Raw genomic sequence first — 23553 nt, 5'->3', positions numbered from 1 at the left:
TTTCCTAGTATTACAAAGCTGGAGTACAATCCTGGCCCTGTTGAAATCCCTTTTGGCCCTAGAAAGGCAAAGATTGCGTCTTCCATACTTGATTGGAAGAAAATGTCTATATTTTTTATTAATTTACATTTGCAAATTAAACAATTTGGGTTTGTTTCTTTTTTTTTTTTTACTATTAGTCTAGAAGATTTTTCTCTGATTTATATAAAGGCTAGAATAAACTACAGTCAGATGACATGCATTTAATATTTTTGAAAAACTTGTAAGTGGGACTTTTATCTTGGATGCTGAAGGTTGCTGTATGTTACAATTTCATGTGTAATCACTGCTCTTGAGACTTACTCTAATCTTGTTACTAGTGGAATTCCATGGAAACCAGAGAGTCTTGGGAATTAGTTAAAGGTTTGTGAATTCTTTAAAAAGTTTTTTTTGGGGGAAAAAAAACCACCTCAAAATACAAAAATATTCGTTTTCAGAGTATATGCTGATATGAAATAATGACAAATCACAGTATTCCCTTGCCAGATCCAGTAATTAGGGATATGCATTAATGTGCCTATATGTAAAGCAAGGAAATTTTGTCAAACTGAACAAATACCTGTATTGTTTAATTGAAATTCAGTATAGGACTAAAGAAATTAGTGAATTTTAATCCTACCTTCTGTGTTAGTCAAATAAATTATTCCAACAGATGTTTCCTCTTTCCCTATACATGCTAGGTGATGTTTGACCTTGGCAACTTAAAAACAGGCATTAAATACCTTTTTAACCTACATCTAAGATCCACTGAGGATTACATACAGCTTGAACAATGAAAAATGCCAGTTATTACTAGATTACTAAAATATGTCATTAATCTTTCTGTTTTGGTGATATAAAAACAATAGCAATTTTATATTGGATTATAAGTTAGTTTTGAACATTTTGAGTTATGGATATTGGCAGGAAGTAATTTAAAGAAAACAAATCACTTAACTATTTTAAAGATACTTAATACCTTCCAATGGGATACACTATTATTAATTTTCCCTGAGTAGAGAAGTTGTTGAAATTTTGATGTTGTAAACTTAACCTGTAACCAGCAATTTTCTGCCTACAATCCCTTACTCATGGAATTAAATATTTGAATAAGTATTCATAGCAATATCATAGCAATTCAGAATTTGGTGGGAAAGTCACCTTTTGTCTCTGCGGTGTATGTTATGTGATTAGCAATATGGTAATATCTTTAAATGAAACAGTCAGCATATAGTAAGTACACTGGATTGCGCCAGCTAATCATAAGCCACTCTCCTCGCCACCATGCATATCCTGCAGAGTAGTTCAAATGTAAGGAACTTGCAGCAAGCCATGTTAGTTCTTCTTAGCTCTTCAGCAGATGCTCTTACCAACAGCCTTGGCTTCATGAAAAAGAGAAATACAGACACAAGGTACAAACTAGTGCAGTTTTAGCTGAGCACCCTAGAGCTAGTTTTAGCCACTGAAGAGCCTGTAAGCACTCCAACTGTATTCAGAGTTAGGTGCATTAAATATTTGGAGATAACCAGCTGGAGCACTTTGGCAGAGCTGAGAGCATGTTTTGAACAGCCCTGGAGTGCCTCTTCAGCAGCTATAGCCCCTCTCACTGCCTTTCTTCGGTGATGGTGTTGAAGGAAAAATGTAAACATCTCCTCAGCGAGGTTTAAGAAGTATCAATCAGCAACTGATGAAGGCTGTGGAAGAGAAATGTAAGGAATTTATTTGTCATTGAATTATTCAGCCATGATACAGGATATGAAAGGAGTCATTGCTAGATAAAGTGTAAGGATAAAGAGATGAGGTGAAGTTCTGAAATTAAATAGTGTTGCTGAAGCAGAGTCATTTGAATGGAGGTCAGGTATTAGCAGTTTCTGATTACTGTGGCCCATGTAAGGTTCCAGCAGGCAATTCAGCTAATGTAGTGGTTGGTTCCTTTTTTTCTGGGGGGTATGCACTACTTGCAAAGGTGGGTGTAAGTACTTTTGTAGGACCGTAATTAACATTACAGTGTTGTGTACATTCATGGTATTTTCTGTATCCATGTTTACAGCCTTGCTGAATGTGGTGCTGAATGATTCTACCCATGATAATTCATAATCTGTTTAGAAGGAAAAATATAACTCTGTTATTACAAACATATACAATGATATACAAATAGCATGATCTTCTGTCTAAACTTACATTTCAATAGTGGTCATTTAAAAAAAAAAAAAAAAGGAAGTAGTTTTATATAGGCAAAACCTGTAGTACTTAACACTTAAATTCAGCATCCTAAAGACAGTGATAAACAGCATCCCTTTTTGGCCATGCCCATGCCTCTTCACTCTAGTTCTCTGTGATGCTGGCTGTGTCCAGAACCGGGAAAGGATCTAAAAATACAATAACAGACCCCATGCACTGATAGAGCTGCTGTGCTCTTGGAAAGAATACATCCTTTTTAATATCGCTGAGAGCGTGCATCTCCTGGTGAGCAGATTGCCAGCTAGACCACATGTACTCCTACATGTCTGGATGACCAGATATCCTATAGACCCATTCTTGTCAGGAAGTATATGCCTGCTGATTGACAAGCTGGCAGGAGCATGTTTGCTTGCATTGGTCTGCTGCCTCTTCCAGGAGATACGTGCTATTTCCTAGACCGTTAGAAGACCAAATGGCATGGCATGTGCAACTTGTCAGCCAGTAGTGGGTAAAAAAATTACTGGGGCACATCTGGGTCTGCAGGCTGTAACAGACTTTCAAGAACGTTGAAACCCAGACTGTTTGAAACCTTCTAAGTAAAACACATGAATATTTAGAATCATTTAGTTTGGAAAGATCATGGAGTACAGCCATAGGTCAGTAACATTTTAAACTGAATGTGTACATAGAGCAAGCTATTCTGTGACTTAGTTGCATCTTGTAAATGGCTTCATCAAAATTGTATCAGGAATGAAGTACTACTTTAGGATGGTGAAGTAAACAAAAAGCAAACTCAAATCTTTGCATATCTATTTTTCAGGTGTTAAATGTTCACTATAATTGTTACTACATAAATGAACCAGACATCCAGTATGCAGTATTTACTTTTTCCTATCCTTAAATCTTTATTGCATGTAATTTTATTGTAACTAATTTACAAAATTATAAAAATCACTTTTATATACACAAAGTATCAATCAAATTAACAAAGTAAAGAAATAATACTGTGTTTTCAGGTTTTTAACAGATACCTGCATGGGAGATTTAAAGAAGTAATTTGAGGTTAAAATAAGGCAGCTACTTGAATTGGGATATATAAATAAATCCTGTAATAATTTCAGTATAACCCTGGAAGCTATTCATCTGAAGTCAGTTCCAATAAACTAATTTACTGCAATGATACAAACACTGTTTTGATATTTGCCTTCCTGTATCCTGTCATACATTGTGTAGGAATACTCCTACATCTGAAAAATTGAAAGCAGATGCTTTAATAAACTTCAGGTGAAAATGCAATCATTGTGCCCTTGTCTAGAAAGATGAGATGCTACATTTTGGAGGACCGCATTCCAACCACTAATTCCTTGGTAACAGCTATACCTCCTCAAATTCACTTCCAGCACCCTGAGATGCATCCCATCCAGCTGCAGACTTGGATATGTCAGATTTGCTTTAGTGGTTCCTAAATAGATCACCATTTGGTCGCATTTCTCCCCACCAAAAACTGTTCCTAGGACCTAGGAGGTGTGAGACCAGGCCTTGCCCCAGTAAAGATTCTGATGCTTTTGAAGCAATCCGCAGTACTGTGGTAGCATGCTGGTGTGTTAGAAGTACCAAAAGGGAAAAAAAATAAAGCATCAGAGCTTGACCACCTCCCCTTGGTACTGCTTTGACCATAATCGGAATACACGTATAGATACATAAGCTTTATAATCATGGTGTACACACACAGTGTTAGAGTTACTGATCTAAAGTTCAAATGTGAACTTTAGATCAGTAACCGATGAAAAATTCCTGTATTTCATAAATATCACATTAAAAACAGTGCAAGGTGTAAGTTAATTTAATGCTATATTATTTCTTTATATATGCAGGTATAAAGCAGTGCATAGAACTGTCTGTGATATAGCTATAAAAGCCACACAATCCAAAAGTTCAGAGATGGGGGCAGAAAGGGGAAAAAGCGGCCAAAAAATTAAGTCAGTGTTCAAGATATGCCCATTGATTTTTCAGAATGAAAATTCAGCACATGATCTGTTAATACAGGTAATTCAGAGTGTAACTGTTAAAATAAGGGGAGCTGAAAGGCTTTTCCTTGCTTTTCTTATGGTTTTTTTTTTGTCTCTGTGTATTGTGCAAAGTAGCTATCCTGACTTACAGAGCTCTGAGGGGAATCAATTAATATGTGAACCTGCTTATTTACAGTCACTAAATGATAAATGTTATATATTGTGAGTGTAAACAATACATTTTACTTTGCTAGGAAAAAAAACCCAGTTGTTTTAAGTCATGTGGCCTTGAAGGAGTTCACTGCTAAAAAAAGATGTATTTGAACCTTAACCCCTTCCATCAAATGACACTGTAACCAGAGACTACAGAAATGACTGGCTACATCCTTCTGTTCTCTTAATTCTGAGCAGAATTAATTGCTGAATCAAAACCAAGATAAATCAGAGCCAGCTGTGAAATGATCCATGTAATAGACTAATACTTTAATTCAGAAAGGGGTTTGGAGCAATAAGATCTTCCTTTCTTGGAGAGTTAATGTATTAGACTGTCATAGTAATCACTAATTACATGTCCAGTAAAGTTAGGTGTAATCAGTTACACATAGTTTGTAGAAAAATGTTTTGGAATAAAAGACTGAGTCTTACCCGATTTCATTTGTATAACAAATTGCTTGGATTATTCCTAAGATGTTGTTTCTTATGGAACTTGAAAATTACCAGTATTTGATAAAAATTTATGTGGAAAAAATTGTTAACTATCACCATTTTTGTGTGTGGAAAAAGTCAATTTTGTAATAAAGGAAGGTCCAAAGGAATTGTCCCTGAAATAAAACCTTTCCTAATGGAGTTTCACTGTATCAGTGTCAGCTCAGCATCTTATGCTTGAGACCCTCTCTGAAATGAGAAAGGAATTTTTCCTGAATAAGGAAATCGGGATCTGTCTTTTTGCATTCAATGTTTTGTGTATTTTGTTACCATTTATATTTTATTGCCCTTTGATAAAGATAATCAAATAAATTTTAACTCCTGCATGCATTCTCCCCTTGAATAACAGGATCTTTATCTTCATTCTCAAGAAACAGAATTCCAAAACGAAGGTAGTAAATAAGTGGTACTAAACCCTGAGATGCCAGTTGCTTCTGTTAAAACGAATGACTCCTTTGCCTTCAAAATAAGAAAATACAAACCAGCAAATAAAGCCCTGATGTGTAGCTGTCATTATTAGTCCATTACTGCGATTAGTATTAACTGAGCACGGTACTTCTTGGTTTAGCTGCCATCACCAACATGTGCAGGCCAAGGAAGGCAGAGAAGCACACATTAAAAAAAGTCGCTGCTTTAGCAATTCCAAGAGGAGGATGTCAATACTTTTGGTGAGCATGCTGGGTTACTGGCTCAATGCAGTGCGTTGGGAAGTCACCTCCTGATCTGTATAGCATGGCATTACCGTGCCACCTCACACTGCCCTCTGCTTTACACATACTCATTTAAAAACAATTAACAGATTTTTACTACTTCTCGATGTGGTTTATGCTGTGTAAGCCAGCTAGAGCATGACTTCTTTTTTATAGTTTGAGTATTTCTAGCTGAAAGACTTTCGTTTCTTGTACATTAAATAAAATATTTAAGGCCTGAATGAATTATTCCCTGTACAATGCAGGCTGTGGGGTTTCACACAGAGAATCCTGCAGCCAAGCAGCTCAGTCTAGCTAAAGCAAACCTCTATCAAAGTCTTCCACTGGTGAAACAGCAGAGTGAGTCTCGTTCTCTCTGGGTCTAATCTCCCTCTCACTTGTTATGTTCCATAATAGTCTGGTTACATCCCAACTCCATACACGTATACCCAGTCCCATTCTTTGGCCTGCTGTAAACCCCTGCATTTTAAGTCTGCGATTCCCCTTGAGTGCCATCAGTCACGCTGTCATTTGATGCATAAACATTCACACTTCTCCAGCTCCAGCAAAGCCAGCTCTTCCCCTGCTCGGCTCCCGCTTGGCTCGCTCGCACTGGCTGCAACATCACGCTTCTCACATGGCTGCTAGCAAAGGGAAAACTGAAGCAGTTCTCTTGGGGTTCTCATCCTTCACCCTGGTTTTCCTTTCTCTTTTCTTAAAGTGAGAACAACTGAGCTAATGGAGACCCTTCCAAATTGGAAACCTTTCTTGTGATCTGCAATGGAATAGTTTAGAAGTATTCCCTTAAGTATGTGTGGGTATGAAATGGAATTATGGTGGGATGTCAGTAACTCGTAAGTCTTTAAGGAAAAAACAAAACCTTAATATTATGCTCTAACACTTATGTGTACACACACACACTAGAACTGAGCCCTTCTGATACGTGTTTTAGTATATTTTAAAGTAATTATTACTGAGAAAAATGCATGCTTCTTGGTGGTAGCTGGGAGAATGGAACACTGAACTCACTTAAGCTTCATTTTTGCAACTTGCCTCTGAAAATTTTGTGGTTTTTTTAAAAAAACATTTATTTTAAAATATTTGTATGTATGAATGGATGGAAAAATCTGGAGAGAGGACAATTTTAAATGGGGGTAAGAGACAGCATTTGAACTTTCTGATTGTTTTATGGTTGTTAGTGAAAATGTTCACAAAAATTGTAATTCGAAATGGAGCTTTGATTCATACCACATTTTTGAAAGCTAAACTGATTTGATCAGCAGATTTGGAAGGAGAGATGAAATTTAAAATATCCTTTTTTCTTTTTCAATGTTAAAATCTTGCTTATTTCATACTGGAGAGGCGCTGCTGTCTTCTGGTATTCCAGTATTAAGAAGCAGCTCTGCCTTTAGTAATTCAGAAAATACAGTAAGAAGCATTTTGCTACACTGTAATAGAACATATTAAACATAACTGCAGAATATGCTGTGGTCCTACAACACACTGACAACATGACATTTGAAGCAAGGGAAAAAAAGGATTAAGTTGGAAACTTAAAATATTTGTTTGGATTTGGAATGCACTCCCATTATGAAATATTGAAGTTTCCCCACAAAGCAGAAGTTCTGAATTTGCACCTAGTTTTACTCTCCTATGGCTGCGTTGCACCTTTGATTTGCTCCCACGCTACGTCTGGAATCAGCGGGCCCTGACCAGGAACCGTGTGTGGCTCTGCGCCGTAACTGTTCTGCTCAGACGTGTGACATTTCTGCTAGTCCGTCAGTAGCACCAACAGCCACGCTTCACCGTGCCAGCAAACCTGCTTGTGAAAGCCTTATACAGAAATGAGAACGGGACAAAGCGAACAAACAAGAACAAAACACCATGAATGTTCACACTGAATTGTAGCCGTAAAACCAGAAAATAATTTGACATTAAGGGAGTAAAGTGTACCTGGAAAAACATCGCTGTCTCTGGTGGAACTTTTTCTTACCTAAATCAGTCTAGAAATCTGGCTTTTCTGCGACTCTGGTGTTTCTCAGATTTGAAATGTACTGTGGAAGGTAAGGCAGGAAAGTAATTCGCAGACATTTCTCTGGGAAAGAAGAAACAGCTGCCGCAGCTCCTTACAACTTTAGACTTAAATGGTGGGTTGATAGAAGAAAATAAGCACTGGATCTCTTTGTGACCGCAACGGGGGAGGAGTCTTCTGGTGGGAGAAAGTCTTGATGGGGCAAAGAGCAACTATGTCTACCTTCACATCCATTTGGTTTTGTTCGTTTTTTTTTAATATATCCAAAGCACCTCTTCTTTGGAAACAGCATTAGCAGCTAGGGTGGTTTCTCCAAACCCCACTCACATCTCACCGTGCAGTCTCTCCGACGGCATTCTGCAGGAAGCTGGATTTGGAGTTGTCAGAAGGTAGTAATGGGGTTCCACCACTTCTTGTCCAACTCCTTCCACTGGATTTCCCGTGCTGAGGCCCAGCTTGGTGTGTGTACAATGGGAAAGTAAAAAAATCACATAATTTTGTGTCGTTAATTACATTAGAGCAAAGAAGAAGAGCACAGCGCTCGCGAGCTGCTAATTTAGGGTGGCTGGGAAGTCTCGGGCGGTTTGGACACCGACGGTGAAGCCCTCTGCCACACTGACCCGTTATTAACGTGGTGGAGGGTCCCGCAGCCTCGTCAGAAGCCCTGTTTGCGCAGACCTTTCTTGGGCAGGCGGCCCTGGGACACCCCCGGGGTACGGGAGGGCCGGTCCCCAGGCTCCGGCGCTGAGCCCCGGCAGCGCGTGTTGGCAGCTGCGGAGCGGGAGAGGGCCCCGGGGCTGGAGGCCACGTCCCGCGGCTCCCGGGGGTCCCGGGCCGGCCCTGCCGTGTCGCCCCGCGGTGCCAGCCAGGGTGTGCTCAGCGCGAGGGTACGGACGTGCTCAGGGACCGCTCGTCTGCGCCCGGGGGCGGCCGCGCAGGGCCGGGTCTGCCCCGTGGATTCCCAAGACGTTTTCGCCGCAGGAAGGTTCCAGCGGTCGGACCCGCGCGGGGCAGCCCGGGGCTGAGGGGCCGCCGTGCCAGGGCCTCCGCGGCGCGGCCGGGCGATGCCCCTTCCTCTGGGCACCGTCCGGCGCGGGCCGGCCCTGCTGCGGGCGAGGCCCGTCATCACGGCCCGGTAAATACCGGCCGAGTAGCTCTGTCAGAGCGGCCCCGGCGGAGGGACGGAGGCCCCTGCGAGGCTGCCGGCGGTAAGCGCCGCGGCAGCGTTTCGGTATTCAGCCACCTCCTGCAGAACCGCCCGACGGCGGCCCCCGCCGCCCGGCCCCCGCAGAGGCGGCTCCGCGGGGCTGTGGGTACCGGGCAAAGGGGCCGGCCGGGGCCGGGGGTCCTGCCGCCGGGCAGCTCCTGCCAGCCCCCCTCGGTGCCGCTGTGCCGCGCTCGGGCCGTGGCGCCGGGCCGGGCTCCACGCTGCCCCCGGGGCCGGCGGGCGGTCCCGGGCAGGGGCCCGCAGAGGCCCCGCGGGCTGGGCTGAAGGCAGGTGCCCGGCTCCCCCTGCGCGCCGCCCCCCGCCGGGTCCTCACCAGGCTCGTCCCTCCCGCCCCCAGGTCATCCCTTCCCGGGACTCCCAATTACCGCTAGGGATTAAGTCCTTAATTGTCTTGGCTGCAAACCCGGTAACGAATCGCTCAGACTTTGTTTTCCTACTGCTCCCGAGGCTTGATTTATTGTGTCCCCGTTATCGCACCATCAGGCTTCGTTCAAAATGTTGTTCTGGGCTAATTCTATACGCCCCGCTATTTGTTTTGCCTGTCCCTTCGCATTAACGGTACTACATGTTAATCGCCCCCCCCGCTCCCTTTCGGGTCACCCCCTGCCCGCCCGGTCACGCCTCGGCCCGGCCGCGTCTGGACCCGCCTGTGGGTCCGTCCCCCACCGGAGGCGCCCGGGCAGCCGCGACCCGCTGCCCCCGCGGCCGGAGCCTCGCCGGGGCGACCTCCCACCCCCCGGGGGGACCCCCTGCTCCCCGGGAACCTCCGCCAGCCCGCGATGCGGCGACGGAGCCGGGAGAGCGGACGGGCTTTGACGAACGGCCGCCGGAGCCCCCAGCCCAGCGATTGAGTTACTCCCCTCCAGCAAACCCGTGACTTTATCCCAAGAAAAACAGCGTGTGCGGGGCGAGCGCCGCGGCCCAGCCCGCACGGAACCGGGGGCGGCCCCTGGGCGCTGCCGGGGCGGGGGGAACGTGAAGCGATGCCGCCCCCCGACAGCTCCGTGATTAATGACCCGCCCGCCCGGGAAGGGGCGGGCGCTGCCGTCCGGGCAGGCGGGGGGAGCCCGGCGGCCAGGTGCAACCCAGCCCCGCCGCACCCACCGGCCGCGCCGGCTTATAAACGGCGCCGCGGGGCCGGGCGGACTAGACCAGACGGCACCGCACCGCGCCAGGTCAGACCCGACCCGACCCGCTCCGGGCGGGAGCGGTAAGTCTACCCCTGGCTGGGGGCCGCGGGGTCGCTCGGAAGCCGCGGGGCGGGGATGCGGGGCCGCGATGCGGAGATGCGGGGCCGCGCATCCTTGCGCAGCGGCGGGATCTGGTGCGCCCTGTTCCGCGGCTCCGGGGAAAGTATTTTCTTCCGTTACCGGAGGCAGGCAGAGGGCAAGGTCTTCGTAAAAGCGATGCGAACCGGCACAGATCCACTACATCCGCCCCCCCGAGGAACACCTGAAGCGGCTGGGAACAAGTTTCTCTGAGGTTTCCGCCCGTTTCTTTCCAGTTCGCGCACCCTGCGCTGGCGTTTTCGATCGTCTCCTTGTCCGTGTGGGCAGGTTGCTTTCATCGCCATCTCGTTCACACAGAATATAGGACTGAAATACGTGTTGTGCTGCTTTCTTTGGTAAACTAATTAGATTTCAAACTGATCGCGTCTTTGTAATGTCACATAAAAACATGAATGCATCTGCCAGCGTTAGAAATGCTGCGATAAAAATGCTTTAGAAATAATATAAATACTTTTACTAGCATACCCGTTTCCAGGTCTGCCTGCATGCCAGGCACCAAGTGGATGTTTGGAAAAATTATTGCAATTAAAAAAAAAAAAAACCCAGACCTCTTTTTTTTTTTTTAAAAAAAAAATAATCAAGGAGATTACATGGAAACTGAGTGTTGCCCAGAGGCATTTTATTTACTTCAGTTCTCAGCAACAGGTTTTTTGGACCGAGATGTTTGGGTGCCTCCTTGGTTTACCGAGCATGCATCCTGACCACGCCAGGGTGAGGGGTAGTGCTCCCCAGCCCCGCTGCGTAACAAACATGGTCGTGGCACGGGAACCACCGTGTTCTGGCTACCTGTGCGCACATACCTGTGTTTCTATGTTGTGGATTTTCCTGGGCTATTTGCTGTATGCATTTGATGGGAAATCTGATGCTGATTCTATTAAATCAGAGTGAAATACCACACTTCCACAGCTGAAATACTGCCTCCCCCCCCCCCCCCTTCCCATAGGCCCAGGATTTCATCTGATACAGATGTGAAGCTCCTACTCCAAGGGGTGTCCAAGGAAATGAATTTTTTAGGTATGTGCATTTCTGTGTACTGTGTGTCACGTAAAGTCATTAGTGTTCTAAATCTGGTTATACACCAACACAGCAAAATCAAAACTATGCATAAACCAGCCTTAGTCCTGTACCTCAGTGGGTGAGCAGGTATTCCTGCTAACCCAGTCTGTCTGTATCCTTGGGTGATGTGGATTTTTCTAGTAATCGGGGAATACTTCCTCGTTTCAGTGGGATTTCAGTGAGGTGGCAAATGAGAAATCCTGCTGATAAACATAAAGGATAGACTCTTCTGCCAGTTTTTGTGATTGTCTTGACTGTGCAATAGCAATAATTTTTTATTTTTTTCCCCACTAAAATGCATCCAGATCTGACTGTGACTTAACACAACGAGAAAATACCAAGAAAGCAAGCACATGGGACCTTTTCTATTTTAAATTAAGAGAAATAGCCAACTTAAGGACCATTTTTCAGCCCTCACTCAAGACAAGCACATGTAGACTTAATGTGAGTTTTATTTTTTATTGGTTATAAATATCACAATAAAAAAGAATAATTAGGTTTTGTTCCTTTGGTTTACAGTTATAATGCACACAGAGTATTTTACAAATCATTTTAATCTAAACTGTACTGCTATTTAAGAGAACATTACCTGAGAAAACGCTGTAAGCCAGATTAACAGCAAATTTATCAGAATAAACCACCCAAAGTAATAATGTCTTGTAAATACCATCACATTAGAGCATTCCAAAAAGCATTATTTAGAAACCTTTCCTCTTCTCTGCAAGACATCGTTGACTGTGTTCATCGTCTTGCGTTTTTTGCCATTATTGGCCACTTCAGCATGTGGTTGAAATGCTTTGCAAAATCAAGGCCTGATTTTTGTAAATTTTGATCTTTCATCATTTGAGTGCATCAATTATATTTACATTTTTAAAATTACATTGTAATTGAATGAAATTGAAAGCTTTCGTAACTTGTTTTTGCCCTTGTTGTCTAGTTGGGCCATCACAGAAACAGCTGCTTGCTGACACGCGAGAGCTGGGATCTGAGACACCTCGAAGGGCTGCTGGGCTGAGGACAACAGGATCAGGTATTATTCCAGCAAAGAAGTGCTGCGCTTTGGGGAACGTTGATTGAATTGCATTTTCCTGTGGAACTGAATAAATTAAAGGACTGTGAGTTTTATTGCAGGCAGAGCTGACTTTCTGAAAGTTGGGAAAAGACACCGTGGTTGTTCTTTTCAGTTTTGCTCCGAAGTGGGTTTTTTTGCTGTTGTTTTCAAAAGGTTCTCTTGCCCCCCAATGGCCAAAATACAGCTTACAAGATTCTTTTAAAGTTTGAAAATATAGAAGATTAAGGATAAGCATGGAAATAAATGTTTGAGTAACATTAGAATTGGGAGGACAGAAGTCTGCTCCTGATCCTTTAAAATCATAGACCAAGTTTTTCCCTTCAAAAAAGTCAGTACCATGTACTGTGGCTCCACTCACTGCTGCATCTGAAAATGGTATTTTTCTTTCTGTAATCCGTGGAGCACTGATCACCTAGAAGACTGTTGATAAAATGATGGCAGCTGAATAAAAAATGTACAGACAGTCCCACATCCTGAATTATAGAAATAATATGTTTGAGATGTGTAGATGTGGTACTTGAGGACATGGTTTAGTGGTGGACTTAGCAGTGTTAGGTTAACGGTTGAACTCCATTATCTTAAGGGTCTTTTCCAACCTAAATGATTCTAGGATTTAAAAAAAAAATTGCATTTAGCCTAATTTTTAGTTGGTTGTAAATGGAAACCACTGGGGCAGTGCTGCTCAGTGTTGCCTGTTGGGTTTTCTCAGTAGTCTGGGCTATGAGTGACAGAAAGTGCTCTGTGTAATACTGTTCAACCCCACCCCCCACCCCCCCAAAAAAAAAAAACCAACCAAAAAAACCAAACCCCCAAAAACCCCAAACACCTAAATACCAGTCTCTGTGAAGACTTTAATTTCTGTTCCTGTACCTGTGTTTGATATCAAATTTGTCAGCAAGGGGCAGGAACGCAGCTTGCACAGCTGCGTCCCAGCTTTTCCTGACACGGGCAGCACTTGCATTTCTGATAATCTGTGTCTTTAGAAAGCGTTTGCTTTGGTGCAGCGCAGCAGCTGGCTTTAGAGATGCTCTTGATGATTGCAGGACCCTCCCTGCCAGGGAAGTCACCGATGGACTGTGGACACTTAGCTGAGCGCAGCGAGATCTCCAGCCCAGGCGCAGAGCCCAGCTCCCTGTTGCCTTCTGCTGCTGGTAGCAACTCCTGCCCGCCCGTGGTGGCTGGGCAGCGGGCTGGGGGGCCTCCCGGGAGACCCGCTGCCGCTAATGCCGCTCGAGAGCGCAGCCGGGTTCAAACCCTGCGCCATGCTTTCCTCGAGCTGCAGAAGACTCTCCCCTCTGTGCCGCCCGACACCAAGCTCTCCAAGCTGGATGTACTCCTCCTGGCCACCACCTATATTGCACACCTCACTCGCAGCCTTCAGGATGAGGAAGAGTCACCAGGAGAGGGCTTGGGTACCCTGAGAGGGGATGGATACCTCCACCCTGTCAAGGTAGGAGAGCTGAGGAGCAGCTGCCACCTTCTTTCGGTGAAGAAGTACATTGGTCTTCGATACTTAGATGAATCTAAAGATGTCATGCTTGCTTACCTTGCTAGAGTTAATACATGAAAAGACTGCCTAGACTAACCATCCCGTCTAGGTGTAAGGGCTGTGATGCAAGTGTCCTGGCACTTTGTCCCTCCAGCTTCAGGGACTTTGCACAAAGACATCAAATAAGCGTAGGTCCTAACCCAGTGGGACTTGGTCCCTTGGAAGTGAAGGCAGAAGGCAACACCTCTGTCCCTACGTGGAAATGTTGGTGATCCCCCGCCAAACCCATCAGAACCCGCTGTAGGGGATGTGTGTGGCTGAGGGGATGTGCTGTCCCATGGCAGCGACCCCAGTCATGGCTGGGCCTGCTTTGGTTGTCCTGCTGAGGCAGCCAAGGTATGGAAAGTGGCATTAGTTACTGGCCACGTGTTAATTCCTTCTATGAAAGTGCTTTTCTGATCCGTTTATTTTGTCTAGTTGGTATATGCTTTTTCCTTTGGGAAAAAAAACAACCAAGAACCCCCAAAGCCAACCAAAAAATCCCCCCCCAAATAAAACAGAAAACCCCAACCAACGAACAAACCCCCAAAACCATGGTGATGCAGAGGGGACGAGAAAGGGGCACTCCTCTTGGAGAGGACCTGGGACTGGAAGCTGTTTTCAAATGCATTGCTCGCTGACTGATGGGACTCAAATACCAAGCTGTATTTTCTTTGGCTCTGGTCTCGGGGAGTGAGCTGGAGCACTGGGGTGTTTTATTTTTCTTTCTTTTTTTTTTTTCCCTTAAGAGTCTGATGGATTCAGAATAATTTAATTAAGATTAATTTGTGAAGTAATCTCTAATTCCTATAAAGTGACTAATTCACAGAAAGTTTCTTGTTCACAGTGTTGGTTGCCCTAAAAATATCATGATGTGAACACAGGCTTCTGAGGCCACTGAAATGATTAGCAGGCTCATTAAGAAAGAAAAACCTTTAAATCAATTAGGAGATGGCTATAATTTAAGATAAAATATTGTGGTGTATTTCAAAATAAGTACAAATTGCTTCTGTTAGTTCTCTTGGTCAGAGTGAAAGGACACAGGTCTCTTACGGTACTTTTTTTATCAGCTGCCAACTATTACTGGCAGAAAAATACTTGCAAATAGTTATTACAGCAGTTAAATGATTCGGATGCCCACTTCTCAGGCTACTGGAATACAGCAATGCTGGATTCATTTAAGCAATTACTTTTTATGATCTTAGTTGTGAGCCATTTACCTGTGTGTAGTTTTGAGATTCTATCTAACCAATCTTTCTAATATTCCTGGTAGGAAATTAAACTTAGTTGGCACTAGAATGGAAGTGTCACAGACTAATCATAGTACATGCCTCAAAAACCCCAAAGTGCAGGATATGAGACAACCAGTACAGATAAGGACTTTAACTACATTCATATATAAGCAGAGTAAATACAAATAGTGAGGAAAGTAAAGTATCCAAGTACAGTTGTGTGTACACCAAACAAAAATATGGTTAATGACTTTGGATCCAGATATCTTATTGGTGACAAACTGGTAACATTCCACTTGAAATAAAAATACTGAATGAGATCGTATGGTCCTTCCAAATGAGAATATGCAGCTGCTTTGTGTCTTTAAGTAAAAGTGCTGAGGTTTAACTGCAGTATTAAGCCCCTCTAGTTTTTAGAGTGTGCTTTTTTTTTGTTCCCCACAGGAGAGGTGCCAGCTTGTTCCCAAAAGTGTCTTAAAAAAATGGTATTCTTTTGGAACAACATGCTGGCTGTGTTACAGGTCTTTTTGCATCGGAGGGCTACGGCAAGCTGTCTTTTCAAACATGCACCTCCAATAATGAAATCAGCACACCAAACTGGAGCTGAGTGCTTCCTCCCAGGAGAAGGGCACCCAGCTGAGTCACACTTACTGCAGGGCCGTTTGCAGTAACTAACTTGCTCAGGTTAAGAAACATGAGCTATAAGAATAGATATTTAATGCCAGTCTAACTGATGATTCCAATAATCAATGAATGGAAAGATGAATAGTCTAATCTGAAATCTTTGGAGCTGACAAAGAACAAGAAGTTGTCAGTGCTGAAGACTGTTGAGGAGTGATTATATTAAATTCTCTCTTTATCGCGCAGCTCTTAGCAGCCCCTGTGCTGCGGTTGGTGTGGTGGTGGCCAGCCAGCACAAATGGGCAAGCACACAGGGCTGCAATCTCTGCAGGTGCTGGTGTATCCCTGCTGTACCCCTGGCACCGTAAAGGGGAATGCTTTGGTTTATTTTAACAGAGTGCCTATGGTACAAACTGTGCTACGATGGCTGATCGGCATGGCCTGCTCCCGCCTGTTGGGTCATGGGGTGTTTGGGAGCTGTGCCTCACAATTAGGTACCAAAGAAAATACCCAGGCTGAGCTAGCAACATCTTCCAACAAATGACAAAACAGGCATTTCTTGGTGATGGCAACAGCTTCCTGTTTTCTTGTATTGTGAGTCTGTCAACATTTAAAGCTTTGCTGAGAACTGCATTCAGACTGCAAAGGTCCCAGGTGTCTCAGCACTGTGCTTGTCTCTTCTCTTGCAGAAGTGGCCAATGCGTTCCAGGTTATACATTGGAGCTACAGGACAGTTTTTGACTCACTCGGCACAAGGAGACAGCGCAAACCAAGGAGAAACGTCATCAACTTCACAAATCTAATCTCCCTTCTCTCTTAAAAAAAATATTTATTACACCTTATATATATATATTTAAGTTAAAAAATCGTATCTACAGACAAACTATAATTCCTGAAATACTGTTTGTAGAGGAGAAGGGATTGATTCTTGTATGTAATTAATACCTCATTAAGTTAATGTGATGTATCTTTGGTTTCTATCATAGAGGAGGTTGCTGAAATCTGAACTGGGGAATTAGGAGAAGGCAGCTGCCTGTTAGCACCAACACGAGAGGCAGCCACAACGGCAGAGCTGCTGGCAGAATAGGTGACCTTGTCCCTGCCGGGACAAGTGGTGGAAAGGGACACTGTGAGAAAGGGGAGAGAAGGAGCAATGCAGCACTGGCCAAGTACGGCACAGTACTGGCTTGGGTGAAAAGCAAAGGGCAAGTCTAAAAATAGCAATCGAAATATCACATGCACTTTCTTTACTGCAGAATCTGATGGCAGAATTCCCACCAGCGGCAGTTGCCAGGTCAGGGCTTCATCCTTTGGATAATCTTAAATGTATGTAGCTATTCCTGAAAACGTGGATGCACGTTCACCTCAAGGAATAATGTGCTTAAATCTATCCTGCATACATACACCACTATCTGCAACAGACACAAACTGCTCCGTATGTTAATTATTGCTGGTATTGATCCATACACTTGTGTTGCACATTATGGAGTTTTTAACGTGTTTAAGTGTTACCCCACTACAGCTACTTGTCTGCTCAAGATACGAAGGTTCATTTATCTTGTCTTTTAGTAGGTTTGCGCACTGAAGCATATGAACCCAAAGAGTTGGCTTGTTTGTAGTACATTTTTCACTTAAACATCTATATTTAGGCAAGAAAACCTGAACTAAATGCACAAATGCCATCCGATGTATCTGTTCTGTAAAACACTGTACTTCTCATATAGTTATTGCTGATGTAAACATTTTATTAAATATTATTCAGTGGACGTTATATACTTACAGAATTGCAAAATCTGTGTCAGTTTCTCATTGTACAGGACTGACAGTTTCTAGTAGTAATATTCTGCATTTTTGTAACTTATCTCTGAAGACTTCATGGTTTAAATTTTAAAATTATATCTAGGAAAAAGGAAAACAAAAATACTCACAAGAACTACCTTTATATATATTAAAAAAAATTATTGGTATCAGTGTTGAGTCAGAATTACAACATCTTTCAGAGGTGCACGGCACATGTCCAGTACCGTTTAGAAAGAGTTTGATTCTGAGCTTTTTAAGAAGATTACTCTATTAACTAGTAAACATACTTAAAATATTTGAAATACAATTAATGTATTTATTTCTCCTAGGCATATATTTCTTACTTACAATTGTAAGTGGTTTATTTAGAAGATAATGACATAGCTAAAACACTAGTCCATGAGCTACTGCATTTTGTGGGAACACAAACCCAAACCTTAGAGAAGGGCAGTTTGCATAGACAAGTAGCTACTCATAAAGAGTGACTTCTTAAAGAACTGTACTTAGTTTCCATAGTAATAAAAAGTGGTTAGCACAACCTCTTATTATTAGGACAGCTGTTTGTATTTGGACTTTTAATGAGGCCATGCGAAGGAGTTGTAAAGGTGAAGATAGTTAAGTAAGATGAAAGGGTGACACAACAGTGAGGATTTCCCGGAGTACTTTGCTGTACAAGAGGATGTAAGATAAAGATTACACTTTAGACTGATCAAATGCCAAGTAGCAACAATGAAGCACAGAGAATTCAGACTAGTTTTGCATGTAACCGAGATCTAAATGAATGGCATCCGGTCAGGGAAAAAAGGGCAAGCAAAACCTCAGCCAGAAGTCACTGTCAAACCTTGAACTGCCACTGTGTAGCCACAATCCGATCATAAGAACAAACCGCATGTGAATCGTGCATACAAAATTGTGTGGGAAAAACAAAATGTGATTATGTTTTGCATCAATTGCATGCTCTTACCTAGCACAGAGGATATGGTTACTTCATAGGCTCTTAAATAATATAGCTGGAAGGGACAGCATTCAAGAAAGCAAGCAAAAGAAAAAAAAAAGGGGGGGGGGGGGAAGTCACACACCCCCAGTTTTTAAAGACTTCTCTTAAATGCAATTGAAAGATTCTGACTGCTTATCCATGAAGTAAGCATGAAAAATGGAAAGGAATAAGGGTTAAAAACATGGGAAGTTTTTATGGATGGCATGGAGAAAACCTCTACTCAAGACTTACTACAGTAAAGGTGGAATATCTACAATACTCAGAAGGCAGCCAGAGAAGGGGAGCAGCAAACACGTAGCTACTTTGTACCCACAACGTTTGCAGTTGGTGTGGGCGCATATGCAACAATGCCTTTAGCAGCAATTTACAGATGTTTTAAAGGCCAGTAGGTACATCCACAACTACAACAGCATTTTTCCACTTGAGATCTCCCCATATATATGAGCTGGGATTTCCCCCCCCCCCCCCGAGACAGATCATTCTGCATCAGCTGTAAATTTTTAATGCCTTTTCCACCAGAACCAAGACAACAGGTTAGGCAACCCATTTCCTTCAACCAGTACAAGCACTCCTTCTTCCAGAAATTTACACCAGGATCAAAACAGATCCTCCGAACCCATTTGCTTCAAACCTGATGTTTGGATCGAATGTTTCTTAGGAACAGTTCATATCCTTGTATACTGAAAAACAAGTTTGACACTTGGCACTGGAAACGTGCATGCGTTTCCAAAGAAATTCTACAATGTTCACACATTGCTGTCCAAGGGAACTCTTTTTTTTCGCGGAGTAACTTAAAAGATGTTAGCGAACCTCAATTTATTGTCATCACAGCTTTTCCTTCCGGGGGATGGGACAGGTAAACTTCACGCAGCCATATGCAAATAACGTGCCTATGCAAAACCCGATGCATACATTTTTCGCCCTCATACACAGCTGTAACTACAGCACTGTGCCGTCCAGCCATATATTGCTTTCTCCTAACACCCCCCGGCCAATCACCCCTCTCTCCCTTGGAGACCTTCGGGACAAAGTACTCACTGTGCTTGTGTGAGCCACAGACACCACCAAAGAGATGAATTTTCCATGGCTTTGACTCCTACATAGCCGTGCAGTGTGAAGAGAAGCACTGTAAGGTTGAAACCACCGCGTGTTACAAGAACACCGCTGTGTGCACGACACACCAAAGAGAAAGCGAACGCCCTTCCGTCGCCGCGGTCCCCTTTGCTCTCCTAGTCCACCTGGAGCAAACTCCATCTGCTCGGCGGAACTGCGAGCACCGATGCAGCGCCGCCGGCCCGACACAGCTCCTGCAGCGCGGCCGGCGCTGGGGGGGGACAGCCCCCTCGCCCACCGCTCTGTACTGACGCGCCACTGCGGGCCTCCCGCTGCCCAACTCAAGACGCCGCTTCTCCTGCCCGAGCGCCACCCAAGGCACCGTGACAGCGGCTGCCCCCCGGGGCTCATGAGGCCGGGGGCCGAGGCGCGGGGACACGGGCGGGCCAGAGGGGCGCGCTGCCCCCCAAGCGCTACCGCGACCCCGGCCCCGGCCCGCGCGTGCGCGGTTTGACAGGCCCCGCCCCGCCGGAAAGCGCAGCGCTGCCGCGCGCTGTCCCCGCCCCTGGCGCGCGCCCTACTTAACGGCATCGCGCGGGGGGCTCGCTCTTTCGCGCGCCCTGCGGTCCTGAGCAGCGGGTGAGGGGCCGGGGTCGGCAGCGGAGCCGCCGCGCGGGGGGTGCTGAACCGCCCCGCCGCACCCGGGTTGCGGGGTGGCTGAGGCTGGTGTGCCGCGGGGCCCGGGCCGCGTTTGCGGGAGCTTTTGTCGGCGGGCGCCCGCCGGCGGGGCTCCCGTGAGGGCGACGAGCGCCCCCGGCAGCGGCTGGCGGCGGGGCGGTAGCGGGGTCTGGCCGTGTGCGGCAGCTTCGTGGCTTCCGGGCTGTACATCCGCGCCTCAGCCTCCGGTGTGGGCGCGGTAGCTGGGGCCGCCGAGTGTAGCCCCGCGGCGCCGGGTGGCTCTGCGGCCCCCGCTGGCTGCCTCCCCGGCGGCGGGGCCGAGCCGCCCGGCCTGCGGTGTGCTGCGCAGCCTCCAAGCCGCGCCTCCCTGCAAGCGCATGCCCGTTTCAGCAGCGGAGTGACTTCTGATGTCCGCTTTTTCACAGGAATTTTTTGTGCCCCCTATTGTTTAAGAAATCCAGTCCTGACAGTTCAAAGCAATACAATCGGAGACTGTAAGGGATGGATTGCTGGCACTTTCTAAACGGTGCAAGCCATCGCTTTACAGACAGGTGATTGCCACGCTGCTGTGACAGTCTTACACTGTCTTTCGGTTGCCCAAGCACAGCAGCAGTGTACAGCAGCGCACCAGCAGCTGGCTTAGGCTGGATGCTGGATTGCCCAGTTTGAGCTGATGCTGTCTAGCCATGCAGGCTGTCTGAGCTGTGTGTGTGCCTTGTGAGGCTAAGGTGGACCTAATGATTATGTGCCACTCCAGCAGCAAGCTGTGGTGGCTACTTTTGAGTTAACTTGGTTCATCAGGTCTTCAAAGGAATGACAGATGGGCTATCAAAAGAGTTGGTTTTCATGATGAATCCTTTTCATCGGCAAATGCATGTCCTAATTCTAAAGATAAATTACCTTTTCTTTCCTCTGGGGAATCTTGGTAAGTGTTGTATGGTGATCCTGACTGCCCTTTTTGGGTTGTAGGCATGGATCCAAAACAGCAGGCTCTGGCAGGGACAGGACCCAGGGGTCTTTGTGGTCCCTGTGGTAATGCTCTCCTGCCAGGACCATACTATAAGTGCTGACCTTCCTTCAACTGATAGGAAAACATGTCAGCAAGTTCCCCAGAGCGCAGTACGTGAGCTAGGGTTAAAGGCTGTACCCTGCTGGGGTGGTACTCTCCCCAGCGACTGTTGCTGTTCATTAGGAGCAGCATAATAGTCCTGCAATCAGTCATTCTGCAGACTGGAGCTTGCTTTAGGTAAAACAGCCGTGCCTCTTGTTTAACCCCGGTCTCGGCTGATGCCGTCTGTAGTTTTTCTCCCCAGGTAATGACAAAGCCAGCAGTGAGGTTGCCTGGTACATTGATATTTCTGTGATTGGCTTACTGTCCCCAAGGAGGTATTGATGCTTTCTGCTACTAGCTCAGCAGTGGTGTTCTCAGAATCAAACATCTTTTATTTCTTTTCATGGCTTTAGGCAGGAAGTGAAGAAATGAGTTTGTTACTGGCTTTGGGAATCTTCCGTCTGGACTCTGCCACACTGTTACCTTGCAAGCAGAAAGGTGTCACATGAATTCTGGAGCTATGGAAGTAATTATTTCTTACTGTACTTAAAAATACCAAGGAAAGCTTCCTGAAATCTCAATCTAGAGTTGCGAAGCGGGTTTATGGCTTGTAAAGTTACAGGTGGAACAATGGGCTATGATTGTATGTAGGGTTAAGAGGTTGAAATTCTAACAAAAAGTATGATGACAGATAAAAGCTCTTAAGATTTGTTCACCAGAACAAAACAGGTACAATCCAAGAAGCCTGAAGGAATCGCTGGGGGTGGGGGAGTGGGGAGAGGTTTGTAAAGTATCAAAGTATCTAGTTTTTAACTGGGCAGAGAAATAAGACTTCTGCTTTGAACAATTAACAGATGCTAGTTGGAAGTGACTAAAAATAATGTGTTCAGTTGCCATCCCTGCTGGCACTTAACTATATCTGTTGAAATATGTTTCAGAAACAAAGGCATCTATGGCAGCAAACTTAACTTCTAGAAAGGTACTTGGTATCTGGGGCTTGAATGTAACTACAGTGAGGGACCTGCATTTTAGTACCCAAAGAAAGCTTTTTTTATCTTGTTCCTGGCCATCTTGAATCCATTCTGTGTTTAACAGTTAAAAAGAAGGTTCTACTTTAGTTTACAGAAGTGCAGCTCTTCAGACAAGCTTAACAGATGCCCTTGTGTTTGATACCTGGAAAATCCTGCACCAGTCTTCCTGCAAGCAGGAAACCAGTTGCTGGCATAATGATGATTACTCTTTGCCGTTTACCCAACTGAATTTTATGATGAGCAGTGTTGCATCTGATGTGCCAGCTAATTAGTAGGATTTTCCCAGTTTGATTTGCTACCATTGTTTCTCATTTTAAATATTTATTCTTTTAAAGGTGCTATGACATCAGATGACCCACTGGCTTCGAGCCTTGTGTAGGCAGCATGCAACCAACAGTAGACTCCATCCACTTCTAGAAGTAAGTGTGTTAAAGACGTTAAGTTGTTTTTTACTGGAGCACTACAGTCCTGGAGGTCCAGTAAGCTGTACTGCTAGCTGCTGAAGGCCTGCACTGGCCACACTTGCTGTCTGGGACAGTGCTGGCGTACATCAGCTGAAGGTGTGGCCTGTTAGCCAAGGACACTTCTGGACTACTTTGCTGTCTTTTACTTGTGGTACTGCTACTAGTCTTCTAACTTTTGCTTAAAACATCAGGGAAGAAACTGGGGAGAGGTAAGGATAACAAGTTGTGCTCTTGCAGAAATTTTTTTCTAAGGCTATACAGTCCTTAATGTGGCTTGTGAAAAATAGTGATTATTTATAAAGAAATTCTATTTTAAGTCTATTCTAGAACTAATTTTGCTGGCGATGAAACACCAGCAAACGATGAAATCTTAGATGTTTACCCATCTGACCAGTTTTTGATGTGTACCTTTAAATCTGAAATGCCATTAAAGTAAATAATTTTGTATAAGATTACAGAAAACTGACTAACTTATTTTGAATATTTTTTTTTGTTAGCTTGAAAACAGCATCCTGAAATGTGGAATTCTAATGCACTTGGAAATGCTTTCATGGCCCTGCCAGCTCCTCAGAAATACTGCTTGATTCAGCAGTAAGGCAGGAGAGTAGCTGTTCAGTGAAAATACGTAAATAAAGCTCTAATGAAGTTCAGGGGAGAGTGTTACTTTAGAAGGGGAAGTGGCCTTGTGGACACTTTGAACTTAGTATGAATATTTGTGTACCAATTAAATTGATCAAAATTGAATAAATCAAGGGTTAAAACTTGTGTCATCTTGTCTAAGTGAGTGTTTATAATGTTAGTGGTGGCAGCTTGTCCAGC

General features: G+C 44.7%; 1 protein-coding gene and 1 long non-coding RNA gene across 5 annotated transcripts; both read left to right on the top strand.

Annotated features, from left to right (window-relative positions):
- Positions 1-11658: 11658 nt before the first annotated feature.
- TCF24 (transcription factor 24) lies at positions 11659-16463 on the top strand. 2 transcript variants are annotated; one of them, XM_040588089.1, is made up of 3 exons: positions 11659-12237; positions 13323-13729; positions 16350-16463. In XM_040588089.1, exons 1-3 carry the CDS (start codon positions 12099-12101, stop codon positions 16461-16463), a joined length of 660 nt encoding a protein of 219 aa, XP_040444023.1. In that variant the 5' UTR covers positions 11659-12098. The 2 variants fall into 2 exon arrangements, with proteins under 2 accessions (XP_040444023.1, XP_040444022.1); XM_040588088.1 differs by having other exon boundaries at positions 13323-16463.
- A 3605-nt stretch (positions 16464-20068) lies between these two features.
- Positions 20069-23499, top strand: LOC121084839. Of its 3 annotated transcripts, none has more exons than XR_005826874.1 (5): positions 20118-20149; positions 20614-20682; positions 21653-21765; positions 22606-22689; positions 23232-23499. It is a non-coding gene; the product is annotated as an uncharacterized LOC121084839 (long non-coding RNA). The 3 variants fall into 3 exon arrangements; XR_005826876.1 differs by having other exon boundaries at positions 20130-20149; positions 20614-20739; XR_005826875.1 differs by lacking the exon at positions 20614-20682 and having other exon boundaries at positions 20069-20149.
- Positions 23500-23553: the final 54 nt, after the last annotated feature.

This window comes from Falco naumanni, chromosome 3 (assembly GCF_017639655.2).
Source record: "Falco naumanni isolate bFalNau1 chromosome 3, bFalNau1.pat, whole genome shotgun sequence".
Classification (NCBI taxonomy): domain Eukaryota; kingdom Metazoa; phylum Chordata; class Aves; order Falconiformes; family Falconidae; genus Falco; species Falco naumanni.
The sequence above is the reverse complement of the archived record's forward strand: the minus strand, read 5'-3'. Positions and strand labels throughout refer to the sequence as shown.